Consider the following 21,033-nt stretch of genomic DNA (forward strand, 5'->3'; position numbering starts at 1 on the left):
AAACCTTTTCTTATTCAGTGACTTTTTAAACAATGGAAGCTAAAGTGGGGAAATATATAACATGGCAGTGTTTATAAACAAAATGTAGCACAAGAAATACCGATCCATAGTAATGTAGCTTTACAGAATTTCTAATTCTGATATATTTTCAAAGAAGCAATTGTACACTCATGCAGTTGTAAAGCTGCTCAAGAAGCCTAGTTTGGAGTTACATTTTCCACTTAATAAGGCAATATCTGCAAGAGCCCCTTTTGCCTCTATACTCCATTCTCATGCTGGCTTTTCCCTCTTCTCTCAAAAGAGGAAGTCTTCTGTTGTTTCCTGTTTTGTGGTATGGTTACCAGAACCAAGAAACCAGAAACTTGACACTGGTTTAAGATCCTAACTTGTTTTTATCCTGGTGACTATAGAGAAAGGAAAGGGCAGTATGAGGATAGAGATCATGCATACCACAGCTTATTAAGCCAAGGTATGTACCTCAGATCTGGGCCTGGGCCATACAGTGAAAGTGCTTCTTTTGAAATCTCATATAGCCAAAACAATCCTTTTACAGAGCATATGGTCAGATTTTAATGTGATTTTTATGACACTAGAATTTACTGTTAAGGTTTTATCTTAACATATATGCCAATTGATGATTGGTGCCAGAGCTGCAGAATTGAATACTTTCTTCCCTAGTGGAAATTGGATCATGTGCACACAATAGTAATTTTTGACCTAATAAATCATGTATTATTAGATAGAGATCATTATATATTAATCACAAATGTGTTGGTTATCTAAAATTTGCTGAGTTGTGCATCTGGAACTTTCCTTATTTTCCTATTCATATGGCAATATGTGAGAAATGAACATCATCAAACAATACCCAGAGAGCTTTTATATCACTTTATACAATGTTTCTCAATTGAGGCCATACATCAGATACCTATTGACTGGTGACTGACCAGGTAATATGTATGCATGTGTGAATCAGCCTTGGCTGTTTCATTAATGTCTGCCACAACTATTCTTGTAGTTATTTAATTGTTAATTGTGAAACTATCATGAACTTGGAGATTTATAGCTGCTGTGTGATTTTTGTTGCCTTTCCATAGAATATAGACAAGATGAAGGTGATGGTTGGTCTTCCTTTGTAAGTATTTTTTATCGACACTACAAACGTATTCAGCTTAAAAGAATGACATGGCAAGTATCACTGCACTCATATGTTCCTCTTTAGAGACATCCAGTGTAGGTTGTTTCGGGCTGAAGCTGCTATTGAAACTTGACAAAATAAAAAATAAGATTTCTTCAACATTTTAAGATATATGGAGTAAACATCCCTGATTATCTCATTCTCTGGGACTGTTCAGAAAGGCCAGCTGCTTGCCTATTCTACAGGTTCAAGGAAATAGAGGCATGTTTGGAGGGGGCACATATGTAAATAATATATTTCCAATTGACTGGTTGCCAATGTTTCACTGGAGGGCCAGTCTGAGAAATCTTATTCGATTGGCACAATTAAATGCTTGAAGCAAATATAACTGAATCCTACAGCTCATAAGACAAGTGCCATAGGAGTTCACCTATGAGGGTTTTGTTCTCTTCTCTTCTTCTCTGATACCCTGATGTTGCATCTGAGTATATGAAGGCACAAGAGGGCATGTTCACTCTGTGTTCATACACAAGCCCCACCCACCACCCCAGTGTCCCTGTGTGTATTGCTCTGTGTGCTCAGTCCACGACAGGGAAGGTCTGCAGGGGCATTTACTCATATTTCCTTGAATGTGAATGGAGTCTCTAAAAATATAATCAGAGGGGTCAAAGTCAAGAAGAGTTTGTGTTTCAAGGCAGCATCCATTAAAAAAGTAGGAGCTAGGCAAAGGGTATTATTCAATAAAGTGTTGCACAGAGTAGACCCATTGAGATTAATGAACATAATATATTAATTATAATAGGTCTCTTCACAGTAAGACGTAGTTGAATACAGCCCAAAGTTTTCATACCAGAAACAAGTTGCTCAGGTTGATCAAACTTTTGGGCCTTAACTTTATACGGCCTGGTCTTCTGAGATTGGATACTCAGACTGACTGGATGTGCAGGCTGACTGGATGCTCAGGCAGGCTAGCATTGTAGCCTAAATAGCACTATAAATCCCAAAGCTGAGTATACCAGATTCACATAGGAACAAGAGCATCAGTGCGGCTGAGGGAGCTCTGGGTTGAGGCCCATTCCCTAGCTCTCTGCAGACACTTGTACTATAACTCAAACTTCTTCTAATATACAGGCTAAAGTGGTACCCAATAAACAATCTGCTGGTGGCTGGTGTATAGAGCTCCCAGATAGCTACAGTCCTGCAGTATCAGATACAGTATTGTTGCTGATGGAAGTGATTAGGTTTTCCTTCTGCAAAAGCAGCTGGTCTTCAGCCTGTCTGCTGTGTATCCAAGTGATGTGCCCACCCTCCAGCTTAAGCCTTCTTGCCAGCCTCATAGGCAGTGTATCACGTTTCTTGATTCAGTAGATTGCTAGTATACTAAATTGAACAAAATGTATTTTTCCCTCCTCCACAACACTAACACTGTTCTAATGTAATGTTGGCACCACTATGTTGGTGTAGCCAACATAGTGCCATCTAGATGTTTTGGAGTGAAATTCCCATCAGCACCAGCCAGTGTGGCCAGTGGTCAGGGATGATGGGAGTTGTAGTCCACATCTGAAGGGCTGTAGGTTGGCTATCCCTACTGTACACAAAGGATGTCTCCAAGAAGACGCTAGTCTTCTCTGCTGTAGCACCATCATAACACAATCACTAGTAAACAATTCCCATTTATTCAACCCTGTGAGTTTTTAATGTATCATTCTTCCCCAATTTAAATGAATAAGGCTTTGTTACAATTTCTCATGAACTCTAGAATTCACTTTCATTCAGCAATGGGATGTAACAATACAACCTTGCTACAATAAGATATTTTTGACAGTCTGATACTTCTGTTTTGACAGGATGAAAGTGATGATGATTATGAAAGCCCAGATGACCCAGAGCATGAAGATGGTGTGGACTATGAAACACCCAATGATCAAGATGGTGCTGAAGATGAAGCAGATTATGAACCTCCTCCATCAAATGATGATGACACACACCGAAACACCTTATTTCCTCCCACTTTAATACCAGCTGCCTCAGAATACATTGGTAACCATGTTAAATGTTCTTTCACACTTTTCATTTATGAAATGCATTAGAGAGTATTGCCTAGTTTTGGGAAAGAGACACAGAAAACATTTTTTTGTTTTCTAAATACCAACTCTTATTGGAAATTTTAAAATAATTCATTTTAAAACTTCATTTTACTTGAGCTTTCATAACATTTTTGTGCCCCCTTCTGGGTAAACCAACTACAAGCTTGAAAATGTGCTTTATTTCCTGAATGGATTGATTTAGTTCTCTCAAATGACATCTCAAAGTATATAAAGATGTGTCTTTTTAACATTATTCCTTTCTTCAGATCGACATCCGGCAGAAAGGTCTAAAATATCTACTCAGCCTCCCATTCCACCAAAAAGGCCTGAATCTTCCCCTGTACCACCAAGTGGAGGCAGAAGCCCTGGGGTAGGTTCCATTGGTGCAGAAAGAATGTACTGTTTCATTTTGTATTTCTTTTTTCCCTGCGGATTAAGTGCATAGCAAACCACAGTCAATCAGTGAGGAACTCATACACAACTGTCTATCAGCTTTCGAAAAGCCTTTTTAATACCTTGCCAGAATAATTCACCAGCCCTATTTCTGAAAATGTCACCAGTTGTTAGCATTATTTTGTTGTAGTTGGCCAGTATCTAGTATGGCCAGATTACACTGCACATGTCAATCAGCACTGGACTAGCAAAACAAAAACAAAAAATTCAGCATGTTTCAAAATTGCGTAGATTCACAACCCTAGTTTAACTGGAAATAGATCCAAACATGGGGGGTGGGGGTGGAGGAAGTAAAACAGGAAAGCAACAGGTCTGTGATACCGATCTGTGATACCTGGTTATTTTGAACACTGGTTGGCAGCTATGAAATACCTTCAAATAATATCAGTAGATTAAAATCAAGTCTATAATTACCATTTTGCTAGACACAGTATTTACTAAATCTATTATTTTAGCAGCCATATTTCCTTTCTCCTTCAAGCAATAATGAGAGTATCAGAGAAAAAAGCATCAAACCCTTTACACGTAAGTGCTTTTATTTAACCTTTTAAAAACTGCATCCTTTAGTATATTTACATTGCTTTAAACATAAAGCATTATTTTTACATCTGTCCTTCCAGCTTTTCCCACAACCTGCAACTAATAGTTGAACAATTTTTTATTTTAACTCTAAAAAGGAATATTACTTTATAAGAATTACTCAAATACAGTACTGCGCTGAAATTCATATCCAGACAGCTGTCAGGAATTCACTTCACTTAGAAGTGAAGCAAGCCCCAACATTTTTATGTTTTCAGTGTTGAAAGCTTTAATTTTTTTCCAAATTGTCCCAAATTAGTCAACTTTATTTCTGCCATTCTTAAGTCTTCTTTTTTTAAGCTTTTAATACTATTTTATGATCTGTGTTATGTTTTGTACCAGATAACTGTAAACTGCTTGAGTATTCTCTGAATGTAGAGGGGTTTTAAAAGTCTAAAATAAAGTATTAGCACCAAGTTTAACAAAATATTTTTTGTTTCTCGCTATCACCAGCTCCCATAGATCGAAGCAAAAAGCCCTCACTGGAAAAATCTGGGCCTCCATTTGACAGAGACAACCTACGATCAGGTAGGCATTGGTTCACAGCTATAAACTGCCAGACATTATACAAAGCACTAAAATAAGCTGGGGAAGCACAATAAAAAAAATCCTTCCAGAAGCCACCAGACCCTTATATATAGTAAGAGGGTGGGGAGGGGTTTTACTCAGACTGGTGGTGTGAATGGGTGTTGTTACCACACCTATCAGCCAATCACCCATTCCCACCACCTTTCTGAGTAAAACCCCTCCCCACCCTCTCACTATACATAAGGGTCTGGTGGCTTCTGTTTCAGTGTATCTGAAGAAGTGTGCATGCACATGGAAGCTCATACCAATAACAAACTTAGTTGGTCTCTAAGGTGCTACTGGAAGGAATTTTTTTATTCTGTTTCAACTACAGCAGACCAACACAGCTACCTACCTGTAACATAAATGGGGAGGCTATGAACAAACATGTGCCACAAGCTACTACAAAACTTACAACTATGACCTGAAAAGTCAAACTGTGGGCTACTGTGGGCAAAACATAGCAAGATGTCCTTCTGAAAAACTTGATATGGTTTGATGGTGATTAGAAAGGAAAAGTTAATTCACTGTAGTAGCATTTTAAGTTAAACTTCATCATTATACATTACTGCCTGATTCTGAGAGATAATCAGAAAAAGGCAATCTAAAATATCAGTTAAAGTAACAGAAGTAGCAACTGTTAATAAGGTGTAGTGGTGAATAGACTTGAACAATAAGACAGGCTCTCAAGAGTCACAGTCTTTTAGCATTTCAAATACTGCAAACTTTCCTTAGTAAGTTGCATGCTTATAAATTAATTCAGTTTAGCTTCAGTAATACAAGTATGAAATGTTTTACCTTATTGCTTCTCTAGAGGTTATCACAACATTTAAAAGCTGGTAAAAGGAAATAGATAGGGTTGACGCACTGTATATTCCTATCCTCAGACATGCCAAAGTAAAGAGAGATTTACAACTCAGGTGTCAGTGACATACTTGCTTTGTGAAAAGGAAATAATCACGTGAACACATTCATTTTCAGAGATACCATATAGGTTGTCTTAGATTTATGAGAGAGAGAAGAGAATATACCACCTATTTTTGTATTCTATGCAGTAGGTTAACAAACATACTCTCAGAGTCAAATTGTGACAGTCCTAAAGTCACACAATTAAACTTGATCATGACAGTGGTCACCGATCATAGCTAGCTACTTTAACTAACTTTTTTTTCTTTTTATTTCATCTTTTCAGGCAAAATGGTAAGAAATGTCTTCACTTCTACTGTATTACATTTTAATCCGTTTTAAATATATGTATTACCCTTTCATTTAATTTGGCCTTCCTTTATTCCTTCCTTATAGCCTTTGACCCCTCAGCTGAGGTAAATATTTTATTTTCTGTGACACAAGTTATCACAATTAACTGCTTAGCATGACAGACCAAAAGTAATCAACCCCATTCTTTGCTGTTTTTCTCTTTTATTTTAGAAAAGAGTTAGAAAAGATAAAGAAGCCTCCAGTACCATCAGCTGATAGCTATGACAGAAACAATGCTGCCTCTAGAAGGATGCCACCACCTATAAAGTAAACCTACATTTACATTTAAAAAAAAACAAACCACTTAGTGTAAGCATACAAAATATGTAATATAGTGATTTGTTATTTCCTGACCTTCCTACTAATATATTGGTTGCATAGCTCTAATATCTAGCATGCCTTTGGTCCACTTGTCAGAAGATGAATACTCAGGCTTTTTTCTGCCATATAATAACATATTTTGCAATGGTAGGTGGGTGGGTTCATTTTGTAATTGGAATGAAATACATTTGTAACTGAATGTTCAAGCAAAGAGTAATGATTTAGCAGAGAGTCATCTTTAAAAAAGTTAAACTGAAGGAAAATGTGCAAGATTAATGTGTTACATAGGATAAGACGACAGCCCTCTTATGGACCAGGAATTGGTTAAGAAACAAGAAAAGAGTAGGAATTAATAGGTAGTTCTCCCAATAGAAAGATGTAGAAGTGGGTGTCCTCCAAAGTTCCGTATTGGGTCCTGTGCTTTTTAACTTGTTCATTAATAGTTTAGAGTTAGGGGGTAAGCAGTAAGGTAGTCAAATTGGTCAGAATGGTTAAAATAAAAAGGGATTATGAGGAGCTCCAAAAGGAACTTTCCAGACCAAGTGTATGGGCATTAAAATGAGAAGCACAATTTAATGTAAGCAAGTGTAAACTGATACACATTTGGGCATAAAACTGTAATGTCATATATACACTAGTAGGGGTGGAACCAGCAGCAAATGATCTAGAACAAGACCTTGGGTTGTAGTGGATAGCTTGAAGAAGATGTCAATACAGGGTGCCATAGCTTTGAAAAAGGCAAATTCTATACTAGGGATTATTAGGCAAGGAATGGTAAATAAAAATGCCAAGATCATAATGTCATTATACCAATCTGTGGTGCATCCCCACTTGGAATATTGTGTATAGTTCTGATCATCTCAGCTCATGAAGGGCATTGTCCAGCTGGAAAAGCTTTAGAAAAGATTAAGGAGCTATAACAACTCCCCTATGAAGAAAGGTTGCAATATGTGGGAGTTTTCGGTTTAGGGGGAGAAGGCAAGTAACAGGAGACATGATAAAGGTGTACATTATACATGGTACAGACAAAGTGGATAGAGGGTTTTTTCCCCTTTCTCGTAATACTAGAATTTAAGGCCATCCAATGAGGCTAAATGTTGGAAAATTCAGGGCTGATGAAAATACTTCTTCACTCAGCACACAGCTACACTCTGGAATTCTCTCCCACAGGATATAGTGATGGCCACCAGTTTGGATGACTTTAAAAGGATCAGATAAATGAATGGAGGGCTAAGCTATTACTGCTGGGGGCAGTATGCCTCTGAATACCAGCTGCTGGAATTACAAGTGGAGAGTTGCACTTGAGTCCTGTTTGCAAGTTTCCCATAGGCACCTGGCCACTGTGAGAACAGGATGATAGCTTAGATGGGACTTCTGATCCAGCAAGGCTCTTTTATGCTCAGTTCCCAAGATGGGTGTTCCTTGCTTATAACAAACGCATTTTCACCTAGAAACTAAAATTTTAAATTCTGGCCTCCTTGATGGAGGTTGATTAGCAAAATAACTAGGCAGTAAATTGCAAGCAATGTTTTTTCTTAAATATTGAGTGTACCAGCTATTCTCATGATACATACAATTATTTTTATCTTTCTTTCCTATAGGAACAATCAGCTAGCAGAAAGGAAGACAGAAGTAAGTATGCATTTTTGAGAAAGTGTAGAAACTGTATTTAATTTGCTACAATTGAATCTTATTTTGGGGGGAGCCAAGTGTTTAAATCTCACTGTTCCTTGATCTGAAAACATTTCCTGCTCCAGGAACAGATTAGGCTCACATCTGCCTAACTTTAAGAACTACATCACATACCTTCTAATAAAACAAGCTGTTTTCCTGAATGAAGGCTAGAGAAAATAAAACTAGAGAAAATAACTATTCTAAGATGATACCTGCTGTGCATGTGATACATGTGCATTATCTAAAAGAAGAAATAATGCTTTTTTGCCTTTAAAGCTATTTAGTTCATATGACATATGCTTATTAGAGCCATATTCAACTAAATTGTTGCACTAGCAGAAGCCAACACAATGATTCCCGCTAGCAAAACAGGACTTCCCCCTCATTCTCCCCCACCCTCTCCACATTTGCTGGGGGGGGGGTCAGGAGAACCCCCAGAACAGCACACAAGGGGAGGAGAGGGAAGATTTTTCCATCAGGCAAGAAGAATGCTTGCACTGATAGAACACTCTCCTTAGTACTGCTTTGAATACAGCCCATGATAATCAGCTAATATATCTTTAATTAAGTGACAACCCTAATGCTAACTCTTCTTCTTCTTTCAGATGGAAGATGGCAGTATGTAATGTATTTCTTAATTATTCCTATTACTATCATTATTGTTTATATTTATTTGAGCATGCAGTTCAGCTTGCTTAGGCCTTCTTCCAGTTAGAGATGACCACTAAGGAGCTAAGTAAAAGGCTTCCTAGAAAGTTGGCAAATTTCTAAGGAAATCTGAAGGAAGAAAAAGGTGATACTAAATTCCACTTTATTTCACTGGAACTCAAATTAAACTGCTTTCAGGATTGCCACATTGGAATACTACTGGACCCATCTCCATGCGTGGAATCCTAAAATGTAATGGTAGCCAAGATTATTTTCTTTCAGCAACTGTGCTCCAGAAAAATTATGTAAAACTAATCCTTAATTTATCAGATTCAGCCTTCACTGTTATATTTGTCTTTATCTTCAAGAGTAGCCTACATAAGTTTGCCTTTAAAAGCTGCTTGGAAATTTCAGTTAATAGAATATATAGTTGTCTGCCTCCTAGTGGTTTTTTCTTCCCATGTACTTATTTTGAGAGCTGGACCATAAAGATGGCTGATCGCTGAAGAATTGATGCTTTTGAATTATGGTACTGGAGGAGACTCTTGGGAGTCTCATGGACTGTAAGAAGATCAAATCTATCCATTCTTAAGGAAATCAGCCCTGAGTGCTCACTGGAAGGACAGATACTGAAGCTGAGGCTCCAATACTTTGGCCACATCATGAGAAGAGAAGACTCCCTGGAAAAGACCCTGATGCTGGGAAAGATTGAGGGCACAAGGAGAAGGGGACGACAGAGGATGAGATGGTTGGACAGTGTTCTCGAAGCTACCAACATGAGTTTGACCAAACTGCAGGAGGCAGTGGAAGATAGGAGTGCCTGGCATGCTCTGGTCCAAGGGGTCACGAAGAGTCGGACACGACTAAACAACAACAACTTATTTTGATCTATAAAGCCCTGAATGCTGAATACCTTGCGCACAGTTACGCCTATCAGTATTGACCACAAGCATCTGCTTCAGTCTGCTAAAATATTGAACAAGGAACATGGGGAGCTTCTCTCTTAGAACCGTGAAATCACCGTCAAGACTGGGTGAACCAAGCAAGGCGATCTCAGGAATTTCGGGCATTTTTAAGTGGCTACCAGCCACTAGCATTTCAGTGTATGTTAGTGATACCAAATTTCACCAAATAAGTAATTTGACAGCAAATCTGCAGTTTTACCAGTGTTAGTAATACACCAGGATGGATATGGAACCTAACAAAAATGGGCAGATTTTATCATAAATTCAGAAATCTTCCTGGAAGCTGTGGTTCTCACTGTATAGTCACAGAGGTCAGGGGCGTAGGAAGGGGGGGCATCGGGGGCAGGCCACCCTGGGTGCCACTTTGGAAGGGGTGACAGGATGGCCCCTGCCTCCCCCCAGCTCTAGAGCGGCCGAGGGCGCACGGAGTCTGTATGGGTGCCGTTCGCACACCGTCCATATGGGATGCCGCTCGCATGGCAGCCTGTACGGACGCCGTGCAAGTGACAGACCATATGGCCGCCGTGTGCAAGTGGCATCCCGTACAGACTGTGCATGTGCAGCATCCCGTACGGTCGCCGCACATGCGCAGTCCGTATGGGCTGCCGCTTGCACGGTGTCCATACGGGATGCCGCTCGCGAGCGGCAGCCCATATAGACTGCACATGTGCAGCATTCCATACAGAGTGCGCACATGCAGGATGCCACACATGCACAGTCCATACAGGCTGCGCCATCCTGGCTGCCGGAGGGGGTTCCTCTGCCACTGACAGAGGTTTCTTGTGCAGAAACTTACTATACTAAATTTGTGCAAGCGCTTTAATGTAGCATTAATTCTATCAGGATTTAATAGTTTTGAATGATTAATTTTTAGCAGTTCTTATTTTTATCTGTAAGCTGCCTTGAGTCCCTGTCAGGGAAAAAGGTGGGCTATTAAAAACTAAAACTATAATAATAATAGTAATAATAAATGCAATGTGTTATTTTGTTCATGCAAGGTGAAGCCTACTCTGTCAGTGAAACTGCTGGAACCTCAAGTCTCATAGTTTCTATGCTGGAACTACAGCATTTTGAATCTGAAATGAATTCCAGAATATGAGTCAGAAATGCCTAAGCTTTTCCAAAACAAACTGAGTAGTTCCACAAATCTCTTGTTCACTGTCCCAATCTGAGTCAGTTAACTGTGTTTTTGTTTTTGGTGTGTGTGTTTTGCAGATATTCACCACAGGTCAGTTCCCCAGCCATTTTTGCAATGTAACACATTTCCAATCAGATCTCCTAAGCCGCATTCTAAACAGAGCCTTTTACCACCCAAGACAATACCTGGTGCAGAAAGGTTTGTTGAATTGAACTGACCATTAGTTGTGTGCTATTATACATTATGTGGAACTTGTTCATTGCTATTCTTAATTCTATAAGAGAATTAAATTCTATGAGAATCAAATGCAGTAAGGGCAATTCATCCTGCTCACATGATTGAGACTAACTCCAGTACAGTGGTACCTCGGGTTACGTACGCTTCAGGTTACATATGCTTCATGTTACAGACTCCGCTAACCCAGAAATATTGCTTCAGGTTAAGAACTTTGCTTCAGGATGAGAACAGAAATTGTGCTCCGGCGGCGCGGCAGCAGCAGGAGGCCCCATTAGCTAAAATGGTGCTTCAGGTTAAGAACAGTTTCAGGTTAAGTATGGACCTCCGGAACGAATTAAGTACTTAACCCAAGGTACCACTGTAACTGTTTTCCACTCCCTCCCCACCCAGCTATACCAGTTTAAAACTGGCTTCTGTGGGCATAGTTCTGTAATGACTATGTTCCCATACTATAGATAAGAGTACACACACACACACACATAAACATACACACATTGTCCCGGATAGTTCCTTTATTCATCCTGTGGATTCCCACAAACAATTTGAAACAAGAGAAGAGTTGCAACCTGCAACCAATTCTGCTATACCAGCAAGTATTTTCTGGCCTCATTTCTAAGATATAAAACTAGTCACTTACAAAGTATCAGATCTCATTTGTACTTTGTTTATTTTTACAGCACTCTTTCATCAAGTGGATCACTACCACCACATTTTCAGCCAAGTATGTACTGTATAAATACCTCATAAATATTCAGGCTTAGATTTTCAAAACATATGATTGCTGCCAGTACAAACTAACAGCTTTTCCATTAAATATTTTGTGACAATGCAAATTTATGAAGCATTGGTTGTCTGAACACAAGTTGTTTTGTTTTACAAGGTCTTGAATTACAAGGTTTTAGAGCAGTATAGTAATGAAATAACCTAAATCAGAAATGGGGAATCTGGCGCACCAGTTATTTTTAGATTCAAATTCCCATGATCCCCATCCAGCATGAACAATGGCCAGGGATAATGGACATTATAGTCCATCAGCAAATAGATGGAACCAGGTTCTCTAACCTTGATATAAATCAAATAAATGCATTTAGGAATGTCTGTCATAATGCTTCTCATGTTTGACGCTTTGCATTTCTGTGAGATTTTGTGAGTTATGCGGCCTATTTTTCTATCAGACTTGTCTACTCTTTCCCTTCAGTTTGCCAGTTACTGCTTAAAGCATTTAAGTTGTAATGAAACATATTCTCATCGGAAGTCAATTTCATTTTTACTTTGTCAAGACTCTGTCAAGCTTGTGTGGTTCGTTAGAATCATGTTCCAATGTCCATTAAGTCGTCTGGATTTAATTTTTTAATATGTTCATTTTTTCTGAAGGTAATATTGGCAGAACTGCTTCAAGAGGCCCTGCTGATGGAAGACCACCATTACCAATTCCTAACAGACCGTTCACACATTCTCTCAATGCTGAAAATGAAGCGATGGATCAGTACCACAAGGTGCAATAATAGCATCAAAAATGTTTAATATATTGTGAATTCCAAGTGAACAATTTATGTGATAGAATGCCAGACTCAGTTCCTTCCAAGGCATACATATGAGGCTGTATTCTTGTCCCACATCTATTTAATCTATTTTTGAATGATATGAAACAACATCTACTCATTGTGAATGGCCACCCTACTAGGTTAGGACCTATGCAGTTCCCATACTTTTATTTGCAGATGACACTCTCCTCCTCTCCTGAACCAGAATTGGGCTCCAAAGGTATCTAAAAGCATTCTTTCATTACGGCCAAGGAAATCACCTAGCGATTAATTATTCAAAATCCAAGATCTTAGTATTTTCAAAATGGCACCCATCTAAATAGCGTATTGGTGATCAAGAAATGGAACAAGTTAAATCGAACAAGTTAAAAGTTAGGGTTCACCTTTTATTACAATCTAAAATGGGTGACCCATTGTAACAGGACAACCAACTTAGCTAAATGCACTGCAGCATGAATTAAAGGATTCTAATTTTTTTTTATGGTAACCAGAATGTGCCTACAGCAGTTAGGGTCTGTAGTGCAAAAGTGTTTTTCAAGTCCTTTATGGGATTCCCTTATGGATAACTGACTTTAACAACAAAGTCGAGGATGTACAAGCATCCTTCCGACAAATTCTAGGAACTCCAAAATGCATCTCCTACAGTGGTACCTCTGGTTATGAACTGAATCCGTTCCAGAGGTCCATTCGTAACCGGAAACCATTCTTAACCTGAAGCGTGCTTTCGCTAATGGCGCCTCCTGTGTGCAATTTCCGTCCGCATCCTGGGGCAAAGTTCACAACCAGGAGCGCCTACTTCTGGGTTAGCGGAGCTCGTAACCCGCAGCGTGCATAACCAGGAGCGTTCATAACCAGAGGTACCACTGTATTTAGCTATGTGTGCAGAGTTAAGCCGGCATCTCTTAGAATCTAAGGGCTGGATTATGAATTTCAAATTCTGGTTAAAAATTCACATTAATACAGACCCGGAAAGTTTCCTAACTTCTTTATTGAGACAGGTAGGTGGCCGTGTTGGTCTGCCGTAATCGAAACAAAATAAAAAAAATCCTTCCAGTAGCACCTTAGAGACCAACTAAGTTTGTTATTGGGATGAGCTTTCATGTGCATGCACACTTCTTCAGATACACTGAAACAGAAGTCACCAGACCCTTATATATATAGTGAGAGGGTGGGGAGGGGTATTACTCAGAAGGGTCATGGGAACGGGTGATTAGCTGATAGGTGTGGTAACTTCCTTATAGCTTAAAATATTGATTTACAAAAAGTCTGTAGTCCAATATTTGTTGAGGGATGATACTCCCAAAACTACCAAGATTGTTTCAGGGTATTTAGCTGAGATTTTTAAAGCTAAATTGAAAGTTGCCTGATTTACTCAATGGTGACTATCTAGTCTTTTATATATTGTATGTGTTTGGATTACTAATGTATTTGGATGGCTTTGTATGATTTTATGATTTTATTTTTTAAACATATGCTAATAAGAACCAATAACAGAATACATATGAGCAAAGCATAGGAAAACTGGGTGAGACAAGGTGAAGAAAAACAGTCCATATGTAGCAAGGAGCAGCAGCTTGTACAACAGTTCTGCAAGGATTTATTTATTTATCCCTTGTAGGTACTGAAATTAAAGTCTTATACTGTATAAACATCTTGTGAAAATAGATTCTCTAAACTGGGTGCGCTGTTGAAATCAACATGCAGCAATCAGTGCACATAGATGTGTTTCTTTTGGCATTTGGAGCCATTAGAAATAAAATGGCTAGGTTGTGTTCAGGTGAGGAGCAAATGCAAGCATAAGGACTCATCCACACGTCTGCTTGTCCTGTGCAAAAATCATGGGTCTGAGTGGTTTCCCACTTGGCCCACTCCTTTCCGATGAAAAACTATCATTTTAGAGCAAGTATCAATCCAGAGAAAATTGTCATTTACTACAATTAAGTGCTAAAAAGCAGTTTTCCCCAGGAGAAAACAGCAGGACAAGAGGAAGTGTGGATAATAAGTGTGGTTATAGAGACTTCCCACCAAATCCATCACTACATTCATAACGAAATGCCTATTAACAACAACACATGTAGGAGTTTCCACGCATATATACTACAGATATACAACAGGTTATTTTTACTTATCTGTTTTTCATGATAAGGAGAAAGCTAAACTAAATGTCAGAAAATAATAATTAAAAATGGGCTGGCATTTTGCTATTGCTATTGATGTCATATTAACACAGGGGCTGGACTGGTGGGCAAGAGCTGCAGCAATTTCACATCAAACTTCCATAAGCAACCCCCCCCCCCAAAGAAACAATGGCTTCAGTTATAAACATAAAGAGGAGAAAAGAATGATTGGGTACCTTACCAGTAACATATTCAGTTAATAAATACCATACCTGCCTTTCAAAGCTCTGTACTCCTTTGCCCTACACTGGTAATACCATATTCTCATTAATAAACAGCTCTTTGTCTCTCTTTTCATGTGGCTCAAGTATAACCAGCTCCCGCTAAATCAGGAATGGTATGCCGCTAATATAACCCGGACAGATGCAGAAGCTGCTCTTAGGACCATAAACCAGGTGAAGAGTTAAATTATAACATCAATATAGTAATATGAGAAAAATATTGAAATTGAACACGCACTCCAAGACTAATCCTGAACACATTTGCTTCGAAATGCAATCAATTCTGTTGACAGTTGTGATTACATCTGTCTTAAAAATATTTTAATGTGTTACTTTTCTAGGATGGCACTTTCTTAGTAAGGGACAGCTCAACGAAGGCTGCTGATCAACCCTATGTCTTGATGGTGCTTTACAGTGCTAAAGTATACAATATTCCAATACGTTTCCAACTGGAAGATAAAGTGTATGTATTAGGAACTAGCTCAAAAGGGAATGAGGTATGATGTAATGTTACTTTATTTATTTATTATTTATTTATTTATTTATTTATTATTAAATATAATACTTTCTACATAATGACAACTCTTCTTACTACTTCTCCTTCAAGGTTTCTCAAATGAGAGTACAGTAACTGAGCAGAATCAAATCTAGGCTAACAGCAAAAACTAGAACCAAAGATAGTTTATTTACTGTCCCTAAAGAACAATTTGTATAAAACAAAGAGCCAAAATTACGTTGCTTTAACTTTCTCTATAGTCAGAATCATTTACTGACTGACATTCTGTAAATCACACAGGATTTTGCTTCGGTGCCTGATATAATTGATTACTTCAGAAGAATGCCTCTTCGACTGATAGACGGAAAGGATCGGTGTTCAAGAAAGCAGTGCTTGCTGACATACACGGCTGGATCTCTTTAAAAGATAACAGAAAATTTCCTGGAGGAGCACCTATTTATCTTTGAAAGAGAAAGCCAGAAGAGTAACTGATTTATATTTGGTGAACTTCTCTTATTTTCATGTTAAAATGCAAGTTCATTGCTTGCCTTAAGTTCTCAAACTGAAAACATCAGTGTATTACTTCTCACTCAGCATACGCTTCATGAGACAGTTTCATGTGTGTGATAGCCACTGTCTGAAATGCAACATTACACAAACTGAAAATAACTGTGTGGTCTTACAATTTGTGTACATATTTCTTTACATGGGAATGCTTTTTGTGGAGTAGTGTTGTATAAAATACAATAGGCATATTCACCTGAGAATAGCTTGGTGTTTTCAAGTTGTTTGATGCTCTCAAACACAGTATCCATGCTAATGTCTAATGTTTGTGGGAACGATATCTGTGTACTATATTTCACATATGATAACAGCAATTAGTTTAAGATGCTGCATTTTCAGATGCAGCTAGAATCAATAAAGTATCTATCTGTTTTTATATTCCTTTTTCCACTGCTAACCTTTATTACTACCCATTTCTCTCACACAAATAAACTTCCATTCTCTGTATGTATCTTTTCAAGTTAGCCACTGTACAAGATGGACTCCCATAATACAAATGACAACCCTTTAAGTATTGCTTTAGTCCTCATATAATTACTAGGAGCTGCTGCCCCCGTTCTTTCCGCTCACCAACTCCACCTACACGCCAACCTCTTTGCCAACTATTCAGCTGCACCTGGCCAACCCCTCCTCCCTTTATACCTCACCTTGCCTATCACCACAGCTCACCCCAAGCTCCACCACTTTTTAAAGGAAGAGGAGGTGCTTCAAAGAGTGGCTTCTGAAGTGCCTCCCCCTCTGTAAATCTTATTGCAGCCACATTTAATGGAGGGGGCAGGCATTGCACACAGTGGTTTGCAGTTCCCGCTTGCTCATCTGGAACTGGCATGGCCACCTGTTGGCAGCTACATAAACTGCAGCATGACAGCTGTACATTTTAATGTATATAGGAAATGCAATCATATACTCATAGATTCTATCCAGTACCAATAATTCCTATTATTTCAAATTCCTGCCTAGACTTCACAAACATAAAGAATGGCTTAGCACTAACTTTAAGCCACTGTCCGTCTGACTTATCAAGGACAAATTTGCAATTATGTTACCATCACATGGCAGGGGCAAGCCCAGTCTAAAGATGTTAAAGTCAGTTTGAGTTCAAAAAACAAAACCAATCACAGTACTTTGTAAATCTCACTGCATCGTTAAATTAGATTGGATTATTGGCCTTAATTCTGCAGCACTTTATTAAGAAATCCATCCTTATGTTCTGATAAGGTAAGATACTATACACATATTTTCTTTCTGTTATTTAAGAACATTAAATGTGCACAGTTTTGTGCCCATTAAAAGTAGAGCACAGTGGAGATGCAAGGGATGAAAAGAAGCTATTCTAGTAAAAGCTCACTGCGCCTTTGTTTTTTTGAAAATTGAGGATTTGGATGATATATTTTTGTACCCATTTATTCCTTAGCTTGCTGTACACACCTACTATGTGCAGTAAATAAAAGAATAGCACCAGCTAACTTAACAAACCAATGCCAACTACACAAAAACAGTAATTTAATTAGTAATCAAATATAGCGTGCAATTCAAAAATTCAACACTTGACATACTTTGTAAAGTGTCTCAAAGGAACAATATGGTCCAGGGGCATAAAAAGTTAGGAAAGATAAAATTTATCTTTCAACTTGCCCTTTTAAATGTAGCACCAACTACTGACAAAGGGTTAATGAACAGGGACAATAAAAGGAACTCACAGATTTGTGGACTCTTCACGTTTCTTTTCATCAGCTTCTGTTGAAACATCTGTTAGAGCTGGATGGCTGAAGTTCAGAATAAGATCACAAAGCAGCAGTTGGGTTTTTACTGTAGAACAACAACATTTCTGTATTTATTCATTTAGTCTGTCTGTTAAATTTATAACCATGTGAAAGGGAGCACCTAATTTCAACACACACACACCCCTTTCACTATTGGTAAATCTACTTCCTTCCTCCCCTCCAAACCCTCTATTTACTATTGGGAAATTAAAAAATGGCTACAATGTTTTCATTTGGGGAAGAATTGGAAGATATTTGCAGGCAAATGTAACGCTTCTGAAACATGCCAAATGTCAGAAGGATAGCTGCAACAGTTGTCCCACAAGGACAGCCATTACAGCAAAAGTAGGGAATGCTTTTGGCCCATTGGCCACATCTTTTTCTCTCACCATCTTAGCAGGGTTTTACAGGAGTTTGGGACCATCTACTGGTCAATCATCTGTTGTCATAATGATGCCTGTGACTGACAACTGTCAAGGTTTGGGCTTTGCACAGAGCTTCCCAAGCACCCAACAGTTAGCTGGTTGTCAGGCACTTGGAAAATATTCCAAGAGGGGCTCTGCAAGCCCCATGCTTGGGAACTGCTGAGCACAGGGCTTGCAATGCTTTGGTCAGCATTTCCAGTGTCCAACAATTAGCTGGCTTTTGATCCCTTGGGAAGCACTGTGCAGACTTTGCAGGCATTGCCAACTGGTAGGGCCCACAAAGCCCCTTTCAACCAAGTCTTGCTATTGCCTGATATCTGGTGTCATGTATAGGGCAGTTGTTTATCGCTTGGTCAAAACAGCCTGGTGGGCCAAATGGGGAGGCCTAGAATGCCAAATTTGGTCCACAAGCCAAATGTTCCCCACCCATGAATTATAGTTTGAGGCATACTCATCCCCTCCTGCATTCACTAAATTGGAGCAGGGGAAGGCTGTAGCTTTCCCCCCTTTTGAAAGAAGTAAATAAAATTTGCAGACACATAGCAGTGACATTTACCATTAACAGAAATAATGTGTTCCTGAATAATTGTGACTTCAACAGGAGATGCACAGGTTATAACCATCATGCATTAAGAGGAAGTGGAATAATACTTTATTTTCTTATGCAGTTAGGCGAGTTTGTATATATTGATTCATATACAATACATCATTTCCTATAACTCTTCAGGCAGTAATCATCACATAATAGGAAAATAAATCATTTATTTATTTTCATTCTGACAATAGTAGCATTAATAATTACCCATAAGTTTATTCAGTTCAGATGACATTTTATCCATATTTTTAATTGCATTGTCAATAGTAAACTGCTGATCATCTTCATTCTTTGACATCTAAAAAAGACCAAGAAATCAGAATGAGAATCAGTAACTTTCTTGAGGTTAATTATATGAGAGATGGCTTTATATGCTTAAATTTTACTTTCATGTGTTAAAACTTCCTTACAAGGATCACTTGTTCAAAGGGCTTAAAAACTGTATAATCTGAATTGGAAAATAGCTGTGATGAGAAAAGCAGCTCCTTCTCCAAACAGAGAGCAGACTCTTCTGGCACCACTAAAAAAAAGCCAGTGGCAAAATAATTTTAGTCTAAGTATATGTTCACACAATACAAGCGCACAGCTGTAACTATTTTGTAATGTACAAGTATAGTTGGCACCAGCTAGAGATTTAGACCTCACTGGAATAAGGAATTTTGCATCTGGCAAGCCACAAGCATGTTAGGTACTGGTAGAGACATCATTTTAAAAAGCTCCTCTGACTAGAGAAGAATCAGGTCTTCATTGTGCGTGGATGTAATCCTTCCGAACTAGGGAAAGTAAGTAATCCCAATGAGAAATCAGAAGTTTTATGACATCTCCAAGTCTGTGACTGTAGCTACTTATCTAAAGGGCATTGTATGGTTTTCCTAGAAAGCATATACCATGAAAATAAAAAGAAGTTCACCTGCTGAAGACAAAAATTCTTCCTTACTGTTTGTAAAGGGGGAAAAAATACTGAGAAGTTTATGTTCAAACCAGCTACAGCCATTTTTATAAAAATCCTTAACCACAAGAGGGTGCCATCATATTGCAGTAATAATATTGTCATTTTTGGAAGTTAATCATAGGTTCATTGTTGATATTTTATTACATTTCTCACTGCACACTTTAGGACTAATCAGGTATGCTCTATGGAATCAAATGTAAAGTCATTTCCCCCTTAAATCATTGGGAAAATGTAAAACATTTTTTTGTGGATTATAAATATAGTGACATTTCTTTCCAGACTTGTATAAAATATTACTTCCAGGAAAGCTCACATAATTTAGAACATTTTGTCCAAAGGTAAAATTGCTAGTTGAGCCCCATGGGTTGTTTGTTTGTTTGTTGTTGTTGTTGTTGTTTGTTTTAAAGAAATGGCTGGGTTGGTTTTTTTTAGTGTGTGCATATAGATATAGATATATGACAGAATTTCAATAAAGGGGATGAATGTTGAGGTAAATGAACGTAATGGAAACAAAGAGTTGAGCGGATTAAAATTCCTGAGTGGCTGAGGGAAACCAGAAATGAGAGTGCTGGAGAGATAAGCGAACACGGTTTATAATTATCAGATAATTTATTATTGGGAAATACTCTAAATGGCGGGGTCTAAGTGCCGTACTTCGAATCCCCACTACCACTCGAAGTCTGGGCAGAGAGAAGTTTCGACTCCTGTGTCGGCGCCTCCTCAGAGAGAGCGTTTCTCTTCGCCACAGATCTGACGCGACGCCGCAAGAGGCCGCTGACCGACAAGCCTCACAAAAGGAACCATTTTAAACTGGAAATCCGCGCGCCCGCGCGCTCGACGCCACTGCTACTCACGGCAGCACGAGGCAGAAAAAGGGAGCGTCTGAATTGTGGGGACGCGACCTGGGTCAAGATATTAGCACACAGCCATAAAATATCCCTCCTGCGGGCGGGGAATGGGGTAAAAATAGTTTCTCTCTCTATCCCAATGCTTCTGAGAACTACAGGCGCGCCCACATCTTTTCAACCCAAAACCTGACTAGGTTTTTTTGAGTGCTGAGTAAAGTGGAGTGAAAGAACCATCACATCCAAAATTTCAAGCCCCAGAAGAGCACGCATTCCTTAGCCGTTATCAGTTAAAAGAAATAAATGTATAGCTTTTCAGCGCTTTCCCCCGCTCCCATAAAGAGTTGCCGGAACTCATCACAAACAAACACCTCCCTCGTTAGAAGG

General features: G+C 38.7%; 2 protein-coding genes across 4 annotated transcripts in view; one reads left to right on the forward strand and one right to left on the reverse strand.

Annotated features, from left to right (window-relative positions):
• LCP2 (lymphocyte cytosolic protein 2) overlaps window positions 1-16,444 on the forward strand; it is a 37,532-nt gene extending 21,088 nt beyond the window's left edge. The window contains exons 6-19 of the mRNA XM_083430523.1: window positions 1,098-1,135; window positions 2,986-3,178; window positions 3,492-3,595; window positions 4,134-4,203; window positions 4,711-4,785; window positions 6,127-6,146; window positions 6,253-6,283; window positions 8,890-8,976; window positions 10,905-11,025; window positions 11,742-11,785; window positions 12,439-12,560; window positions 15,094-15,180; window positions 15,348-15,503; window positions 15,803-16,444. Coding sequence (XP_083286649.1) covers window positions 1,098-1,135; window positions 2,986-3,178; window positions 3,492-3,595; window positions 4,134-4,203; window positions 4,711-4,785; window positions 6,127-6,146; window positions 6,253-6,283; window positions 8,890-8,976; window positions 10,905-11,025; window positions 11,742-11,785; window positions 12,439-12,560; window positions 15,094-15,180; window positions 15,348-15,503; window positions 15,803-15,925 — 1,271 coding nt within the window. The 3' untranslated portion in view covers window positions 15,926-16,444. The remainder of the gene's footprint in view (window positions 1-1,097; window positions 1,136-2,985; window positions 3,179-3,491; window positions 3,596-4,133; window positions 4,204-4,710; window positions 4,786-6,126; window positions 6,147-6,252; window positions 6,284-8,889; window positions 8,977-10,904; window positions 11,026-11,741; window positions 11,786-12,438; window positions 12,561-15,093; window positions 15,181-15,347; window positions 15,504-15,802) is intronic.
• Window positions 1-20,636, reverse strand: part of KCNIP1 (potassium voltage-gated channel interacting protein 1) — a 536,992-nt gene extending 516,356 nt beyond the window's left edge. The window contains exons 1-3 of one of the 3 annotated variants that reach the window (XM_083431001.1): window positions 20,456-20,636; window positions 19,057-19,147; window positions 17,767-17,875 (exon numbers count right to left, since the gene is read on the reverse strand). In XM_083431001.1, the coding sequence (XP_083287127.1) occupies window positions 17,767-17,815 (49 nt within the window). In that variant the 5' untranslated portion in view covers window positions 17,816-17,875; window positions 19,057-19,147; window positions 20,456-20,636. Of the gene's footprint in view, window positions 1-17,766; window positions 17,876-19,056; window positions 19,154-20,455 lie in introns of those variants that run through there. The other 2 variants (XM_083431002.1, XM_083430993.1) reach the window with 2 other exon arrangements.
• Between the last annotated feature and the right edge of the window lie 397 nt (window positions 20,637-21,033).

The sequence above is a fragment of the Podarcis tiliguerta genome, assembly GCF_965153285.1.
Source record: "Podarcis tiliguerta genome assembly, chromosome: 2".
Taxonomy (NCBI): domain Eukaryota; kingdom Metazoa; phylum Chordata; class Lepidosauria; order Squamata; family Lacertidae; genus Podarcis; species Podarcis tiliguerta.